The sequence below is a fragment of the Aquila chrysaetos genome, chromosome 3, assembly GCF_900496995.4.
Source record: "Aquila chrysaetos chrysaetos chromosome 3, bAquChr1.4, whole genome shotgun sequence".
Lineage (NCBI taxonomy): Eukaryota > Metazoa > Chordata > Aves > Accipitriformes > Accipitridae > Aquila > Aquila chrysaetos.
The window spans coordinates 15,268,570-15,286,703 of NC_044006.1; the positions used below are offsets into that span (position 1 = coordinate 15,268,570).

The window sequence follows — 18,134 nt, forward strand, 5'->3', positions numbered from 1 at the left end:
GAAAGGAGAAGCGATCCCATCCAGACCCATCGCCCCAGCCCCCCTGGGGCACAGCCTCTTTGGAGGAGCAGAGGGTGGCAGGATCAGCCCCAGCTCCCATCTCACATGGGAGCGCGTGGAGTTGCAGAACGAAAAAAAACCCAACCCCTCCAAGGCCCAAAGCACGTCCTGCAACCCCAGGCAGTGACAAATGCTTGTGCATTTCAAGTTCAAAATGGAACATGGAACACCCCCACCCCAGAATAACCCAAAACCCCTTGGTCTCTCAGGTTGGGGTCCCCACCACCCCTCATGCCCCCAGCCACCTGAGCACAGCCCTGCACCAAAGGCCAGTCAGTAGAAACCTTTATTAAACACGAAGCCCAGAGAAACACAAGCTTGTTAAAAGGCAGTAAAAGTGAAAGTGCGTCTCCAGCCTGGCCCCAGGGGGCCCTGGGACCCCCCTCTCTTCCCCTCTGTCTCTCCCAGCCCCAGTGGGCCAGAGAGGGGAAGACAGAGCCAAAAGACTGAATGGCTGCATGGAGAGGGGGAGAAAAGCCTGGAGACAGCATTGGGTCCTCGCCTGCAGAGATGCACACCCCCCCAGGACACCCCTTTGTCCCCCCAAAGGGACACGCACATGGTCCCAGGGCTGCCAGCCCCAGCCCCCCTCCCGCAGCCACCTGCCACCACGGTGGCCTTGCCAGCAGCCCTGTTTTGGCCGCGAGCAAAGCTGGGATGTGCCAGTGAGCCCCCAGTGGGGCCCTCTATGTCCCCCCCCCCCACCAGCACCGTCCCCCTGCTCCCTCCCGCCCCCCATGTCCCAGGAGAGCTCCTACACGCCATAAATAATAAATAAATACCCCACGCTCAGCCAGGCTGTGGGCAGCCCCCCATGCAGGGAGGGACAGCTCCAACCCAGCGCCCCCCGCATCTCCACCACCCCCTTCCCAGCACAACAAAACCTCTCGGCACCCCCACTCTGCTGCATGGCCCGCCCCCCCCAACCCCCTTGGGAAATTAAACGCTGTCCCCAGGGGACAATAATAAATTAATCAAATCTATACACAGGACTGCTTAAAGCTCTGTAACGGGCAGCCGGGGGAGGGGGGCAGCGGCTCTGCCCTGGGCAGCCCCCCCGTGATCAGGGCCCTGTGGGGAGTCCCCCAAGATGGGACCCCCACCCGGGCATCCCCCTTGCAGGGCTGGAGCTGGGGACGCCACCGGCCCCTGCCGGTCTTGGTGGGGCTGGAGGGGCAAGAAGAAAATATTGCAAAAAGGGACAGGGAGAGGAGCTGCAAGTGCTGCAGCTGGAGGGGCTGCCTGCCCTGCCTGTGAGGGCAGGAGCCTGGGGGTGCCTCCCCCACCTGGCAACTCCCCTGCTAACACCCGGGCAGAGCCTCAGAAGTCCAAGGGTGTGAAGTCCCCAAAGTCGCAGTCGAAGAGTTCGCTGATGCCCTCACCCTCCTCCAGGCCAAAGTGGTAGTCCTGCGCCTGCGGCGGCGACAGGTTGATGAACTCGTCCGCCAAGAAACCCGAAAAGTCCTCCCTGCTCTGCTCCAGGAGGGCGTCCATGGAGGCCAGTGGCGACAGGCTCACCTCCTCTACCGGGCACTTGCTGGGCAGTGCGCTCGTCCCTGGCAGCAGTGTTTCTGTGAGGATGGGAAGCAGCTGTAAATCCCACAATACTTGCCAAAAAAAGCCCAAAAAAGCAGGTTTTGGCTATGCAGGAGAACCTGCCTTCCTGCCTTGCTGAGGTGCCCAAGCATCACCCCAGCTCCTTGCTTGTGCTGACAGCAGAGGGGCTCACAGCTGCAAACACAGCAAGAACCCCCCGCCAGAGCCACCCTGCCATCACGCCAGCACCCCTGTCCCCAGCCCCAGCCGCCCACCTTGCTCTCCGGGCAGCAGTGGCATGTTCACATCCTGGGCAGGATGCAGGAGCGGGGAAGCTCTGGGCTGCGAATGGCTGGGAGATGACTCCTCTGCGGGGGCTTTGAAGGGGCTCTTGACGGGGCTACAGACCCCCGAGCTGTCCTCGGGGCAGAGGAAGACGTCAATGGGGCCCTGAGTGCTTCGCACGGAGACTTGGAAAGCCTGGGATAAGGGGAGAGGAGTGAGATAAGGAGGCACAAGGATGCCCGGGGAGCCTGGGCTGGGCTTTGCTGAGGGCTGTGCAGACATGAGGAGCAGAGGGCGGCCCCAGCTTACCTCCGCTGGGTCTGAGACCTGCAACTGGGTCTCCGGGGGGGCTTTGATAACCATCACCATTTGCTCTGAGGGGTCCACAATGCTGCGGAGATCCTGGCAGGTCACGTAGGCTGCGGTGTGGTGGGTCAAGGAGCAGACACAGGGATGCTTGCACGCAGCAGCGGGGCAGGCAGCAAAACGCCCTGACTTGCAATGCTGCTGGGCGCACCTCAGGGCTCAACTGCTCCCCCCCCCTCAGCCGGCCCCATCCCGGCCCTGCACCAAAGGATATTGCTGGTTGGCAGGGTCCTCAGTGAGCAGGCGCAGCTGCACCGTGCACGTCTGGATGAGGTCGTCCAGCTGCCGCTCGGCCGCCTGCAGCTCCCGCAGCTCCTTCTCCAGCAGCCGGTGCCGGCCAGGGGCCCCCACAGTGGCCTGGTTGCCCCTGAGGAGCACCACGGCCATCAGAAGCCTAACCCCACAGCTCCCTCTGCCCCACACCGTGACTATCCCCACCTGGGCCAGGCTAAATCCCACCCCATACCCAGGGAATCAGCCCAGTGAGCCTGAGGGAAACTCACAGACAACACAGGAATACCAATGCTGCTTGGGAGGCACCTGCAATTGAGCATAGCCTTTGCCCAGGGCTGTGGACCATGTGAAAGTGGACCCCACTCGAACCCAGAGCAGATGCTCCAGTGACACCACTCTGCGCTTCTCCATCCCAGCAAGACCCTGCTCCACTCCAAGCCTGGCCCAGGCAGCTTCCCCATCCCAGCAGACAGCCAGGCACAGCCCCACAAGCCCAGCCCAGGGACGTACAGCCACTGGATGTTGTTCTTGGACTTCTTGGTGATGAGCTGGATGCCCTCCAGGACGTTGGTGATGTCATAGATGCGCCTCTTCTGCACCTTCAGGACCTCGGCTGCCCAGTTGAGGTCCACCACGCCATCAGGCGACTGGCTCAGCAGCTCCAGGAAGCGCTTGGTGGTGAGGTTCAGCGAGGTTTCATAGCGGGACTTCTCCCCAGGAGACTTTGCCCCTGCCAGCCACCGAGGACAAGTGTGATTTAGCCACAAGAGAAACCCAGTGCTGGAGCTGAGAAGTCCCAAAACATCCCCCCACGCTCACAGATGGCTCGTGGACCAAGACCAGCACCCTGAAACCCATCTCGTTTCTCAGGGCAATGGGGTGAGCTCTTCACATCCTCCATGGGAAGGATGCTGCAGGACCTGGCACGGGCTCTTGACACCTGTGCTCAGCCGTGACCGCAAGCTCAGTTGTGACACCAAGATGCCAGGCAAGGGTCAGGGGGGGAGATGATGGAGGGTCCACCTGGGCCTGCACTGACACCATGCCAGTGGCTACAGCTCCATCCCACAGGGAGGGATGGAGCCAGTGTGGTGCCCAACAGACAGGCAGGACAACCATGCCACCAGCCCAGGGGGACAGCAACACAGGCTGGAAAGAGCGGCCAAAACCAGCCTGGCCCCAGGAACAGCCTCTCCAAACTGACACGAAGGGACGGGGAGAAGCTGCCAGGGACAAGCCCACAGTTGCAGCCCAGCCTGTGGGCAGCAGAGTGGGGTTCCCGGACACCCTGCTCTGGGCTGGGCTGGCTTGGGGTGGGGGGTTGGGGGAGCAGAGCCAGTACCTTTAGCGGGGTTTCTGGCCTTGCCCCGGCCCACCGGCAGGCTCTCCGCTATGTACTGGTGATCCGTCTCCAAGTTCAGCTTCCTCTTCACCTGCAAGGGATGGGGCTCATCAGAGGGATGGCCACCGCCACAGCCCCCCACAGTGCTCATGACAAGAGTGCAGCCGTGATAGACCCCCAAGGGATTCCCCCCTCTGCCAGGGGCATAGCACTACGGGGTATGGAAGCTCCTGCTCCTGACAGGAACGGGTTGACGGGAGCAGCACCCCGACTGCCACGCATGCCAGCGGGAATGGGGGGCTGGCCCAGCCGCGGGGGGCCCCACCACGCTGCAGGGACCACCCCAAAGCAGGCGTGGGCCTCAGGAGTGGAAGGCAAAGCACGGCCCAACTCCCGGGCATGTGGTTTCTGGAGCAGCAGCTGGGGAAGGGCCGTGCTCGGCAGGTGTGCTGCGTGGCACGGTATGGCGCGGCACGGCTGGTATGGCATGGTACAGCTGGGCACAGAGCATGGCGCGATATAGAGCACGGCATGGCACAGGGTAGCAGCGTATAACAGGGCATGGCGTGGCACAGCCCCGCCCGGCCCGGTATATAGCCCGGCCCGAGGAGGCCCAGTATTGCACGGCTCGACACATAGCGCGGCCCGGTATACATCACGGCCCCGCCGGAGCCCGCAGGGTCCTGGGCTCCGCCGCCGCCGCCCCCGCCCCCGCGCCGCCCCCTCCCCGTCCCGGCCCCCGGGGGTTACCGGCGGGCGGCCCAGCGCTGGCCGTCTCGGCGCCGCGCCGGGGCGGGCGGGCTGCGGCGTGGCGAAGAGCAGGAGGTCGGCGTCGGGGTGGCCGCTGCCCGCGGGTTCTTCGGCGGCGGAGACGATGAGGAGGTGCGGGGAGGCGCTGCCCAGCAGCGCCGCCAGCCCCGCCGCGCCGCCCGCCGCCGCCGCCATGGCTCACATGGCCGCCGGGGCGGCGGGCGGCGCGGGCGGGCAGGGCGCGGGCAGGGGCGCGGCCCATGCCGGGCGCGGGGCCGCTCCGCTCGGTTCGGCTCCGCGCCCGCCGCCGTATTGTTCGGCGCGCCGGCCCCGCGCGCCTTTGCGCGCCAAATCCTTTTTGCCGCGAAAGCGGCGCGAGCCTCCCCGCCGCCCGCCCATTGGCTGCGCCCGCCGCCGGGCGTCGCGGCGGGTAAGGGGGGGGGAAGCGGGGACGCCGTCCTATTGGTCACCGCGGCCGAGGCGACGGGCGGTGCCGCTCGCTTATTGGTGGCGGACGGCGGCGCCGGACCCGCTGACAGGCGGCCAATCGGTGGTTCCGCGCCGAGGCAGGGGCCAATCGGGGGGCGGCTCGGGGACGCGCCGCGTGGGTGCGGGGGACGGCGGCGGAGGGGGGGGGGGGCGGGGACGGCGGCGACGGCCGCCGTCCCCCCCCCCCCGCCACCCCGCGCCCCCGGGATCCCCCTTCTGAATCATCCCCAGCGACGTGCACGGAGGAGTCTCGTGTGTCCCGGGCCCGGGCTCCGGTTCTTACCCCGTCGAGGTGACGGGTTTCCGGCTACGGGTGCAGCTGTTCTGCGGATGGCGGGGGAGGGTACTGGCACCCACACCCACGAGCAAAGTTCACATCGCCCTCCCCCGCGGAGTCTGCCCACCCCTGGGGCCCGGATGAGACACCGGTGGAGAAAAGGCGGGGGATTTGGGGCTCTTGGGGGTGTCCCAGGCTGCCCCCCGACGTCCCCCTTCCCCGGGGGGGTGACGGTAACTCCAGCCTTGCCCGGGCTGGTAGCATCCCCTCGCCGCAGGGGCAGCCCCGCAGCAATGCTTGTCAAGGAGCTGGTGGGCATCACGGGGTGCTCAGCCTTGCCGGGGTGCAGCCTTCATCTGCTGTACTGTGGGGGCAACGTTCTCGGGGGGATGTTAGGACTCTTGTACCGTGTTTGTAACACTCGTGGAGGGAAGAAGGCATGAGTTCAGGATTGTGCCATCTCCCTCGTTGCAAAGCTGCCCCGAGACTGTGGATGAGGCCATCGGGCAAGTCGTGAGGCTTTGGGCTCTGATACTGCTCGAGGGGTCCAGCTCACATGGAAAGACTGGGATGCTGCAATCCGCTTTGTCTGTTTGCTGGATGATTCACGGCATTTTGTGTTTACAAACACCAAACAGCTGTGGATCTCAGCAGCTTCTTCACTAGTTGATAACGCCTTGCAGGGCAGCACAGAGAAAAAGCTCTGCTGGAAGCAAAATCCACACTTGACCGTGCCGGCAGCAGGACTGTGCAGCCGGGGGGAGGCAGGGGCAGAGGGGACGGCAGCCGGAGCTGGGAGTGGTCCTGCCACACCAAGAGAGATGATAGTGCACTCACGAGACACAGCACAGGTGGCTCCCACCATCAGCATCTCCCACGTGCAGGACGCTGATAACCTTCCCGCTGCATGAGAAAGCATAATTAAAAAGGAAAAAAAAATAAAAATCCTTCCAATACCCCCCCCCCCCCCCCCCCAACATTTAAAGACTAGGCCTTTCCCAGGGCCCAGAGATGTTGAAGCTCATGGGCAAAGCGTGGAGCGTGAGTCTCCACCAGGCACCCAAAACCCCTCTGAGCCTATCCTAGGGTTTAACCCCTCTGTGCCCCCCACGATCTGCCCCATGCATCCCCGGGGGACCTCATGGTCGAGCACGGTGGCCTGTAGCCCCTTGCTGCCGCTGGGCAGGGCTGTGGGCCAGCACTGGCTCCTGGCCTGGTGCCGCTGCCAACCCCAACCTGCCTGGGACGCAGCAGACAGGGTGTTTTTTCCACCAGTGCGTGGGATGCGGGAGGCATTCGCAGCGATGAGTTAAATCCTTTGCTGCGCAGCAGATCCTGACACGCAGTGCCCCTGCACTGGCCTAACAGGTTCCAGGCTTTAAAGGATTTTATGCTGGATACTTTGGCAGTGGCTGCAATTCCCCTGCAGGACAGCCAGCAGGGAGCAGTGCCATGATTTCCCTGGATTCCTACATCCTTAAATATGCCAGTAACATACTGCATGTCCGTGACTGATCATACCACCTCTCCGTGCCTCATTTCTTCATCAGCAAAGAGCAAATAGAAATGCTGCCTTGCTTAAGGGAAATTAATACAGTTAATTAACGCTTAGCCTTTCTAATATTCAAGGGCCTGCTCTCCGGAGCCCTTGCACTGCAATATCATCATTACTGTGAAGCATAAGCAACAGTTAGACCAGATGTTTGCACACAGTTAATGTTTCTTCCATCTGGGGAGGGGAGAAAAAGGCAACCCCAACAGCCGGGTGGGAGCAAACGGCTGGCAGTGCTCTCCCCATCCCTGGGGAGCCTCGGCCAGGCACTTCCTGGGGTGACGCAGGGTTTGGGACACAGCTGCTGCACCAGCTGCTCTCGCTCTGCTCACAAAGGCTGGTTTCCACCCCCCACCCCCCTCCCCAATTCATGCCAGAGCTTAGTCGGGGGGAGCAGGCTGTGCTCTGCCCCCCTTTCCCCTGAGGTGCCACGCTGCCTGGCTGCACTGCAACTTCTCCAAGGCTTTTAGTGCTGGCAGCGCTGAAAAAGGGCAGTTGCAAAGACAAATGAAAGGCAAATGTTGGTGGGAGAAGGAAGGGCAGGGGCTTTTCTTGCATGCATATGAGGGAAAGCAGATGAACCCCATCTCCTGCACAGCTGCAGCCTCCTCCCAGTCTCACCAGCCCTGCTAAGGAGTGGAGACGTACTCCCAAGATTAGCTGTCTGGCGGGTGCTGCACAAAGATAAAGTCCTGTCTCCATGGCCGCACTTGGTCACGAGAGGATCGGGAAGGCTATTCATACACTTTGTACCCCAGCTGGATTCATCCCGCAGCAGTCACCGAGTTCAGGTGGGTCTTGGCTGCCTTGCCCATCGGGACAGGCTCAGGCCAAGGGGTGTCTGCTGGTCCCTGTGCTGAAGGAAAAGCACAGACCAGGGCTGGAGATGGAGCCGGAGCTGGTATCTACACTGCAAAATCATCTCCTGGCAGTGGGAGCAGACAGGAGGAGAGCTGGCAGGATGCAAACCTGCATCCCTGTGCTTAGTTAACCTTAGCACGCAGGTGTCCCAGAAGCACGTTTAGTGTCCTTGTCATCTGTAGTGAGTTCCTACTTTCAGCAGTTCCCATACGGACTGCGCTGAGCTGTCGGACTGGAATGACTGCGTTGCGTGCAGGGAAGCGCGACTTCCCCCAGGGCCTCCTGCCAATGCTCCTGCCCCCAGCGCTTTGGTTCAGATGACGGCGAGCCGACAGTATGGCACACTCTTGCTGCAAGAGGACCTGCGGAGGGGACATGCAACTGGGGAAAGCCCAGAGCCCCCACAGTCCTGCAATCCTGACCTTACTGCCCTCCACCTGTCACCTTAACCATTGCCTTCTTTCTACGGGAACCGAAGTGATTTTCTGATAGCACAAATAAAATAACTAAAGCTTGCTTGCGGCACAAGGGAGACTGTCACTGGTTTGGGTGTCTTCTCTCAGATCCCGGTCCCAAAAACTAGGAACTGCCTGTTCCCTTGCATCTTGTTACAGAAGACTACTCCAGCAGCTCTTCTCCCAAGACATCAATCAGGTCAGCTACTTTCTTGGATGCTGGGCACAACAGATTCAGCAGTGTTATTTCGTTCTCTCGTATGATGGCATTTGTTATTAGAGCTCACAAAGCAGAAGCAACAGGGGCATGGAACCCACTCACCGCCTGCTCTGCTCTTCACAGCCAAACAGGGCAATCTTGTTCCAGCCTCCGTAAGACAGAGCAGTACAAACGCCTGCTTCCCCCTGCCAGTTGCTAAAAGCCACTCTGTTCGACAAGGCTCTTCGACCTCCTTCACTCAAGGCCTGCAGAGGAATGGAGAGGCTCAAGTGTTTCTCTCCTTGCACAGTGGCATGTTGTGCAAATAGCCTCGGAGTCATCAAGCAGTACATTTGGGAATAAGCCCCTTGATGTTGCCTTCTGTGCTTTAGCCTTTAGGTAGACTTAGTAACTAGCTAGTCCAAGTTCACTTCCCAGCAGGTTCAGAGCATGGTCATTGGCACTGTGAACCCAAAAGGCATGTGAAGTGTCAGAGCAAAACCTGTAGCTCGCTCAGAGCTTCACTTAGAATGGAAGAAGGGCTCAGGTACAGTACGATGTTTTGAGAGGGGGAAAAAAAACACTTTAAGATAGGACTGACATCAGTTTGGAGGTGTTAATTTGGCTTCTCATGGGCCTGGGATGGACACTCCAGTATTACAGCAGCTACAAGGCAGGAGGTTTTGTCTTACAAATACTCAGCACTCCCCTCGCAGAGGGACCTTCTTCTGCTTGGGATCAGGACCTCCCTTACCTGCCTGTGCTGTAGGGAGCTCTTCACACAGGGACTGCTTTATCTCTACTACCACAGCTGTTACCTCTATAGCATATTCTCTGTAGCTCTGAGCTTGGAAAAGACAGCAAAATCATCTATATACATCCTTATTTTGTCTTAACTATTTGTGTATGTCCTTATTTTGTCCAGCTAACTGGCGAAGCAGGTTCGGACTTGTGTCCAGTGCCGCGTACCTACGCCCTGCTCTGGCAGATGGTCCTGCCGCAAGCTGTCTGCCCTAAACAGGAGTATTTTGGCAAGGACCAGGTACACAGGCTGAAGCTAGGACTCCACATGTGAGTGGGGCAGTCACCAACAGAGCTTCCTCCAGCTGACTTCTCTTTGAACACTTGCATGCTCTCTGCAACCACTCGCACACGTTCCTGGCAGACTGCAAGGCACCAAGGAGCAGTCTGCCCTGTAACCATGTCACCCCAGGAATACCCAGGGGGACAGATGGACTCTTTGCTAGCTGCAATGCAAGAGCTGGTCACACTCCATCCCATTTACACTGCATTTGAGTGTCTCCAGTTTGTACGTGCTACGAACCTCCCAGCGTAGCCCCAATTTGAGTCACTTGGTCTGAAGACACAGCACGCCAAGCGATCCAAACAGCTATGGCATAGGAAAAGTTCATGCTTAAAAAAAGAAAAAAAGAAAAAAAGAAAAAAAAGAAAAAAAGAAAAAAAGAAAAAAAGAAAAAAAAGAAAAAAAGAAAAAAGAAAAAAGAAAAAAAGAAAAAAAGAAAAAAAGAAAAAAAGAAAAAAGAAAAGAAAAAAGAAAAAAAGAAAAAAGAAAAAAGAAAAAAGAAAAAAAAAGATAACAGCCACCCCAATTTGCCTTTGCAGCTAGGATCCTTACCTGAGCAGGCCAGTGTTGCAGTGCTTAAATCTGATGGTGTGGTCAAGGCAGCACTGGCTATTGCCTCCAAGCTGGTAACAGGAGGGCACAACCAACACCAACAATGCACTCTGTGCATGACTTCTCTACATATAGGGCTAGTAACGTGCAGTAATTAAGCATTACTTCATATATTTTAGCTTAATAATGATGACAGTAGAAAAAGACAAAAAATTAGGTTTTTATTATTATTATAGAAAGCACAGTATTAGAATATTCAAAGAGTGATTATACAGAAATAATCTGCAAATGAGTTTAGCAGAAAGTCTTGGATTCATGTACTACAATGACTGCACAAGGAGTCACCACTGCCCCCCTTTTCACACATTTTAAAAATCAAAACCTGAGACATTCCTACAAGCATTCTGATCAGCGTAATTACAAGTTACCTGAGTTTATGTTCTTAACTTTATTCTATGCTGTCAGAAAACCAGGGCCTGGATTACACAGCAATTATGAACAGAAAATATATACCAAAACCAGAGGTAATAAGATTGTATTATAGACCATTTAATTTTGTTTTTCCCCCTCCTCACTACCAGTCTCATAAGGAAATGAGACAGATGAAAATTCCTCTAAGTGAAGAAAAAAAGTTACCTCCTCCAACAAGCTGGTATGAACACACAGGTTGAGAATTGAAGATTAGCACCCCTAAAATATTAACAGTGGCAGACAGACATTAAGCTGGATAGCATTATGCCTTATTTTCTCTCCTCCCTTATCTGCTGGATTTCAAAATCAGCCTCAGAAAACCAAACACGTTCTGCTCAGGTTGGCATAATCCAGGAAGACAAACACAACCTGAGAAATAGGAAACAGCACGTGGCTTGGGGTACTATCTGAAGGTCATATTTGTGCTGACAGACTGAAAAGGAATTTGAGTCACAGCAGTTTCTCCTGTGTACGGGTATCTGCATGGGGTTCTGGTTACTCCACTACCACCAGCCATCCATGACAGCTCTCAGCTGGCTGCAGAGCTTGGCATGCACAGGGGACCCTTTGCAGTCACAGGGGGTCTGCACGGACACCGGTTTTGGTCTACTTCAGCAGTCAGAGATCATCCCTGCACTTCTACTCCCCACCCAGCTCGGTTTAAAGCAGAGCTTGAACTACGTATGCTACCAGGGCAAGAAAGTCTCGCAGCACCAATATCAAAGCTCTTTTGCAGCCTGTCCCTCCTGGCCCAGCGGTCCAGAGCAGGGATGGCTATTGCCCAGACACATGGGTGGTGACCAGGACAAAGCACACCATCACGCTGCGAACACAGGTTCACGTCTTACAGCAGCAGCAACCTCCATAAGCACTTCTCTGTGGCACTAATTGGACAAGCACAGGTTTTTCTTTCAGAAATATCCTCCCCTTAACTGGAAGGATCAAACACAGTACAGAAAACTTTAGCTAAACCAAATGTCATGCACCCATTTAATTTTCACCTTTGTTAAATAATGTAATTGTCCCGGAAATGGTTCTTCAGCAATCCTGATGGGCAGCGCTAGCATACAAGCTGGCCTCCAAAGAGAAGTGAAGCACAGTGGGTATGCTAGGGCAGCATGCAGCGGCAGTAAATAACCCTGAACTTGCTTTGTTCCTTCATAAAATAAATGATTAATAGCTCACTACAGCCAGTCTACTGTTCAAGGCTTGCTGAAAACTTTTGATCAGTTTGATTTGTTAACCTTTAAAACTGCCTCTAAAAGAGGCTTAAAAACCGAAGGAGAAGTGTAATTTTAAAATGAACACTTCAATTTCATCCAGTAATCCTAATTTTTGACAAAGTGAGCTAAGCATCGAGACGCTCTGCTCCTTTTTAGAGGCACTCAGCACCTCACAGCCAGGTGTCGAGGAAGAAATAACAAGGGAAAATAAGTCGATGTAGACAAACCAACCCACGTTCATCTTAAAATTCAAAACCGATCAGGGCTGGGGGCACTTCTTTGTGATTCTTAAGCATTTGGCCGATTCGCAGGTGGCTTCCCAACTGCCTCTATTTCTTCTGGTTTTAATGCTAATAAAAAAGGAACACAAACAGGGGACACAATTCCCCACACAATGCAATGGGGGAGGGCAGGGAGTGTAACTTATGTATCCGAAAAGTCTGACTCAGACAAATTACTTCTAGTTCACTTCCTTACTACACGCCTGCATTGTTCCAACACCTTGGTAGCATAAGGGGTTCATCCCCAGCTATCTGGTCACAGAAACAGCAATGCAGACTAATGCCATTAAAGAACTGTTCCAATTACTTCCCCAGGGAAAGAAGTGACTTGCAGCTTAACATCCTGCCCCAACGCAGCAGGAAAACCAACCGTCCGCAAACACCCGGCTAATGGCTGCTGCTATAGGGGACCTGCTCCTGGGATGAGCTGCAGTTTGTCTTCCAGGGACAGCAGCTGGGTCCTGGATCAGCAGTACAGATGGTTGGAGGCTCGGGCACAATTTGCTTTGAAAGTGAAGTTGGTGATAGATTCCCAAGAGAAAAAGGGCATTCTGAACCAAGTATGACTGATGGCCGCTGCTGCCAGGTTGATACTAGAAACTTGCTATTGGCTTGTTTTTGCTATCTAGAGAGGACAGAGATACTACGGTAGTGTAAAAAGGACAGGACAGGTCACTTGTCCTTCACGTGGCCAGAGAAGCGCTGCACAAGCAGCCACATGGTTGCAGTGGTAGAACTACTAGCAGAAGAAAGTAATTTTGCCTCTAAGGGAATCACAAGCCTTTCTCAAAGAATGCCAGCTATAAATTAAAAAGGTTAAAAACTTCTTACAGACACACAGCTCACATAACCAGCCTGCACCATCTTTTGCTACAATAATTATACACGGTCAAGGATTTGTGAGTCTAATAGTTTTAGGGAGAAATTCTCAAGCCATAGCTGTCAGATTGTGGAAGGGTTTCCTGAAATCCCATTAAAGCTTGCAGGAATTCAGCAAAATTAGCAGAATACTAACATTCTTACTTGGAACAATATTGAGGCTTCAGACATAAAAATAGAGTGCTGCACTCATACTGCTTCAGATATCCAGCAGTGGTTCAAATAATGATATGATGTTTATAAAGCAATCAGACCTCACCTGTAGCTTCAGTATTTTTTCTGCACTTGAATCTTTAAGCTTATCTCCACCAAGCAAAATATTTAACCACAAAGAAACAAACCTAATTCCTAACTTCTATAGCTTTCCTGGGGTCTATCTGATTAAATACTGATCAGTGTTCAAATTCAAGTGTTAAATACAGACTGTAATAGCAGGTGAAGTTAAATGTTAAAGGTACCACAGATAGTTATTATGGCAAAGCAGTATCTTGGTTTTTGGGCACCAAACATGAGTAAGTCATGGATTTGCATGGCATGAGTGCAACGAAGCTTCTGTCTTTATACTGTAAGATCTCACAGTGACTGTAGTTGGACTCGCCCTTAGATTCAGTTCGAGAGCCAGAAGACTTTACTCCTACTCCACCTGAGCCACTCAGGATGCAATTCAATCCCAAACATTCCAGCACCAGACATACTATGGGGAGGGGAACATTTCACTCTCCCTCTTGCTGCCAGACAGTGGAGAAATAAAGAGCAAAGCAGCACTCAGAATATGTGTAATAGTAGTAAAAGAGCTTAGGAGGACAAGGAAAAATTACTTAAGAAATTGAGAATTTTTTTCTGCTCAGAAGCTACCTGAACTTAAATGTACTGTTTCAGTCATACCATTGAATATGACAAATTGCTAGAGCCTGGAGTGTAAAGAGACTGCAAAAGACAATGAAGAACAGCATCAGCAGGATTATGAAATTACATGGTCAGGTCAGGATGGAAAAGCAGATGGGTACAGGAAGAGCGAACAAAACAGTCCTGACTGACCCAAAAGGGAATGGTTAGCACAGGGAACTTAACGACTCTCTTGCAAATATCACCACATAAAACCAGTATGTCAGGAATTATTTTAATGTACATCATTCAGTGAATGGTATAGTGTTATAAGGCAGTGTAAGTGCTTCGCACTGTTAACAGTTTGAATTTATTAATTTTAAACCACTTTTTGTTCTCAGCTATCTAGTCGATCTTCTGTTAAAGCCCAGTGTGTGCCGCACTGTATCTGGGGCTCAGCAGTGTATTTTTAAGAGGAAGATTTGCTCATATATTCATCTGCGGTCTCAACCTGGCTCAGCAACAAGCCCGCACAAACTACAGGTACATTCAAGTTTGAATACAGCTAACAAATGCCACTGCTGTGGAGGGTAGATTCTGGACCCAAGAGAAACCCATGTGCTTATCTTCCACCAAAATAAAAGTGCTTGTTAAAGCATTGCTCGCTTCTACATATAAAGTACCCAGTGTGATATCTGAGGGCGTGCAATGTGCCTCAGCCTGTTTTCAAAGGAGTCTAAGTTGCATAACTGTTTTTGGTATTTAGTTCAAGCAGCTTTTAAAAACTTTACAAATAAGTGTAAAATAATTCCAGGGTATTAATTAGTGCACTCTGCAGAGGGACAGATTCAGCCCAAGTGCATGAAAGAAACTGAGCAAAAATAGTCCTTCCACACCTGACTTACCAGGCTCATACCAGACAATCTTAACAGTTTTATTCTCAAACATCTTATTGTCTCTCCGAGGGAAAACTGCAGAGAAACTCTCTTAAGCAGCACACAACTGTCCTTGTAATAGTTTAAACAAGATTTCCAGTCAGCTACAGAAATCAAGAAATTATGTCCCCGCTTTCAGATCTGAGCAGGTCCCCCACTCCCATCACACCACAGCGAGCACAGCAGCACAGAAAAATGCTTCTCTCTTGCGAGCATGCAGACGATCCCTAGAACATTTTTCATCATTAGACATACTCTCCACTTACCATCAGGCTGTCATTTTGTAAGTACATTTACTGTCTTTAAACACAAAAAACCCTAAAAGCCATACTTGCAGGGAAAATAAGGCCTCTTTTTTTAAAAAGACTGCAACAAGTTTCCGTGGAGTATTTACTTGCTCTAAACAGAGCCAAGAGAAGACTAATTAGAACATTTTGGCCAGGACACAAGACAACTCCGCTTGACAGATGTTAATTTAACAAAATCACCAGTCAAGAGCAATAGAATAACCTTTTCTCTTAGCTGCTGGAAGGTACCATCCCATTCAAAGGTGTTTTACAATGAACCACCTACTTGCTGTCTGTTCTTTTGTTATAAATGAGAAAGTCAGAAATGTCATGCCATACATTACTATCATCATATAGGTAGGTCATGGAGGACTGCAGAGAAGGCTGCAGAGTTTGCCGGTGGTATTCAAAGAGCCACAGAACTGTCCCCCATATCAGACCAGCAACAAGTGGAAAGGGATCCTGCTTTGGCTGTGGGACATAGCCCTTTTCCACTGCCAGCCGAGACAAGCCGAACAGGATACGAGAAAGCAGGTACATAATGATCTGCATGAAGAGAAAACCCAAAGAACATTATGTCAATAACCTGACTAGAATACTAGCCAGGTTAAGTGATTGAGAAATGATAAGCCAGGCAAGAGGGGCAGAAACAATTTACCCAACTGAAAAGCAAACAGGTTGTAGGTTCACATATCAAGCATTCTTTATAAATGGAGATGTTTGTGTCTTCCCTACATCCTCAAACTCCTACTTCTCTGCTGGTGCTCTGATTTAGGACAAGTTACACTTCATGCAACATATCTTTGCAGTTGCACAACTTTTGTCTTTGCTCAGTTAATGCTAGTCACAGAGCAGCCCTGCTAACGTGCCAACCAGATACAAACTCGGTAGTCCGGACACATCCTAAAACCAGACTGAAGGTATGTTCTTGCAGGGCATTGCACAACACCACTTTTGATTAATCTGCATCTGTGTGTTTTACTGACTGATTAATCTGTGACCATGTTAACAACCAGCTTTAAATCAAACATCCCCTGAGCAGCTTTTGTCAGGTTAACCAGTTAAGTATAGCTCAGTAACCGATTGTGCTCTACACTCACAACATTCAAGCTAAAGGGTTTAACCTTGCGAGTAGGCAGAATAGGAGCGCACAGTCAGTTACCACAGCTCAGACGACAGGTGGGGTAACCAAATGGCTTTGGATTGCGTGACTGCCTGCCTGCCTTCCTAGGTATACGAGTGCAGCTCTGGAGGTAAACCTGGGCTTTTAGCACTCAAACTGCACACACCGTTCACGAAGGCACACAACCACCTCTAGAATTTGAGTGCAGAGCAGCCAAAACAAGAACTTGTGCAAAGAAGAATATGGTAAAAGAGTAATGCTACACAGTAAGAACCACCAGAAACATGCCAGGCTATACCAACCACTTCCTAGCACATGATCATCCAACTGTTGGGCTTTTTTTGTCAAGAAAACTTTTAAAGAACGCATTTACCTGGCTGTTGATGGGATTGTTCTCACCAAACACTAGCCAACCCCCAATGCAGGCTGCAAAGAAAGAATGAAATGGAATTTTTTTCCCCTGTAGTCGGGACTGCAACGCCATCAGCCCCTTGTAGGTGGACACAAAATACGCCAAGTTCCGGGAATGAGTGTACGTAGCCTGAGCAATCGATTTCAATTTCTCTCTTAAACTGAAGAAAAGAAACAGACAATTAGCAGATCAAAAAGGCAGGACCACTGCAGTCACTCAGCCTGGATGCTATGCCCCTCTGGCCTGCCCATCTAGACGGATAGCTAGGGCACCCCACAGGACATCTTGTGAGGGAAGAGAAATCCCTTCACCTCTGGCTCACTCATGAGAATACAGCTCTACTTAGGCTGCAGACTGTGCTTCTGTCTAATTCTATGACTAGTCAAGCAGCCTTTTTTTTTTATTTTTTGCCTAAGTGCAAGCCTCTGGCATAAGCAGGGAAAGCCACAACGCGCACTGCTATAGTTTGGCTTCCGTCATTTGAGCGGAAAGCAGAGTGCTGCTGTTTGCATCTGGTAACTTCTCCTCTGCCCACTGGTTCTTATCAGCCGTTCTATGAGTGGTTGACCCCCATGACTATGTATATTTGTCTGTGCATATGAGTTGTCCTGCTTAGCTCTCAGAACAACAGGCTATGAACATGGCTCACATATCCTTCTGCTCTTTAAGCCCTCTGGTAACACGAAAAATTGAATGCTTGAATGAAAGCGTTCTAAGCAGTAATGCAGAAATACAGAACTAGGGTTCATACCTTCCGCTCTTGAATAGGAAAGTCATCACCACGGCATGCGGGGCACGAATTTTTGCTCCATAACTGCAAAAGTGAATAGATATTGCAGAGTTTTTGTATTATAATATGAAATGATCGTATTTCTATTCTACTGACAACCAAAGGATGCTACTTAAGCAACTATGTCTTACTTGTAAGTCAGCCCAGTAGCAGCACCACACCAAACCAGAAGGAGCCCAGGCCACAGGCTTACGGGAACATGCACCCCCAATAAGCCAGGCCCAAAGGGGACCCCAAAACCAGTTAAAACCCCACCTACGGGTGAGGGGGAGGGAAACGCCTCTCCCGAACCTCCACCACAACAGCCCCGGCCTCCTTACAGGCAAGGAGGACACACGGCGGCCTTCCCGCGGCTCTCGGGGCGACTAGGCCCCGAGGGAACCGAGACAGCACCCACCCCCCCTCCCCCCGGGCCCGGCGCCCCCTCCCTCCCCTCAGCCGACCCGTCGCACTTACACGGCCCCGTTGCGGAAGCCCTTGAGGACGGCGAGCGCGGCGCGGTAGCGGTGCTGCTGCAGGAGGGTGTTAGCGGCGCGGAGCAGGGCGCGGAGCGCGTCCCCGCCGCCGGCCATGGCGGACCTCCCGCCGGGACCGGCCTGCGCCGCCGACAGCGCGCACACTTCCGGGGGCGGGACCCCGCCCGCCGCACGCATAGGCTCACCCTGCCGTCCATCGGCGCTCTTGGCCAACAGGCGGCGCCACCTTAACAGCTCATGGGTGGAGAGCGTCTGCCTTGCAGCCAATGGGGGGCGCCTGGAGCGTCCCGCCCATCCCCTCCCGCTGAGGGCGCCGGCGGGGCCCCGCTCGCCGCTGTCGGCCCCGCGGGGCGGCCCGGCCCGGCCCGGCGCGGGTCATGGGGCCGGGGG

General features: G+C 53.3%; 2 protein-coding genes across 3 annotated transcripts; both read right to left on the minus strand.

Annotated features, from left to right (window-relative positions):
- Positions 1 to 330: 330 nt before the first annotated feature.
- Positions 331 to 5,174, minus strand: E2F1 (E2F transcription factor 1). 2 transcript variants are annotated; one of them, XM_041122726.1, is made up of 8 exons: positions 4,574 to 5,174; positions 3,824 to 3,914; positions 2,992 to 3,211; positions 2,462 to 2,614; positions 2,191 to 2,305; positions 1,872 to 2,076; positions 1,579 to 1,631; positions 331 to 1,473 (listed from the first exon to the last, which is right to left on the minus strand). In XM_041122726.1, the coding sequence occupies exons 1-8, from the start codon at positions 4,766 to 4,768 to the stop codon at positions 1,381 to 1,383; spliced, it is 1,125 nt and encodes a 374-aa protein (XP_040978660.1). In that variant the 5' UTR covers positions 4,769 to 5,174; the 3' UTR covers positions 331 to 1,380. The 2 variants fall into 2 exon arrangements, with proteins under 2 accessions (XP_040978660.1, XP_029866338.1); XM_030010478.2 differs by having other exon boundaries at positions 331 to 1,631; positions 4,574 to 5,172.
- Positions 5,175 to 10,250: 5,076 nt separating this feature from the next.
- Positions 10,251 to 18,108, minus strand: PXMP4 (peroxisomal membrane protein 4). The gene is made up of 4 exons (XM_030007551.2): positions 17,725 to 18,108; positions 17,230 to 17,292; positions 16,440 to 16,638; positions 10,251 to 15,489 (listed from the first exon to the last, which is right to left on the minus strand). The coding sequence occupies exons 1-4, from the start codon at positions 17,919 to 17,921 to the stop codon at positions 15,226 to 15,228; spliced, it is 723 nt and encodes a 240-aa protein (XP_029863411.1). The 5' UTR covers positions 17,922 to 18,108; the 3' UTR covers positions 10,251 to 15,225.
- Positions 18,109 to 18,134: the final 26 nt, after the last annotated feature.

What these genes read in the sequence shown, in the direction of transcription:
- PXMP4 (XM_030007551.2), bottom strand. Translation starts at nt 17,921, where the DNA reads ATGCGTGCGGCGGGCGGGGTCCCGCCCCCGGAAGTGTGCGCGCTGTCG. An exon ending in GGCTTCCGCAACGGGGCCGT is followed by an intron (nt 17,293 to 17,724) that starts GTAAGTGCGACG and finishes TCACTTTTGCAG; the next exon opens with TTATGGAGCAAAAATTCGTG. An exon ending in ACAATCCCATCAACAGCCAG is followed by an intron (nt 15,490 to 16,439) that starts GTAAATGCGTTC and finishes CTCTTCATGCAG; the next exon opens with ATCATTATGTACCTGCTTTC.
- E2F1 (XM_030010478.2), bottom strand. Translation starts at nt 4,768, where the DNA reads ATGGCGGCGGCGGCGGGCGGCGCGGCGGGGCTGGCGGCGCTGCTGGGC. An exon ending in CAGCGCTGGGCCGCCCGCCG is followed by an intron (nt 3,915 to 4,573) that starts GTAACCCCCGGG and finishes CATCCCTTGCAG; the next exon opens with GTGAAGAGGAAGCTGAACTT. An exon ending in AGGTCTCAGACCCAGCGGAG is followed by an intron (nt 2,077 to 2,190) that starts GTAAGCTGGGGC and finishes CCCTTATCCCAG; the next exon opens with GCTTTCCAAGTCTCCGTGCG.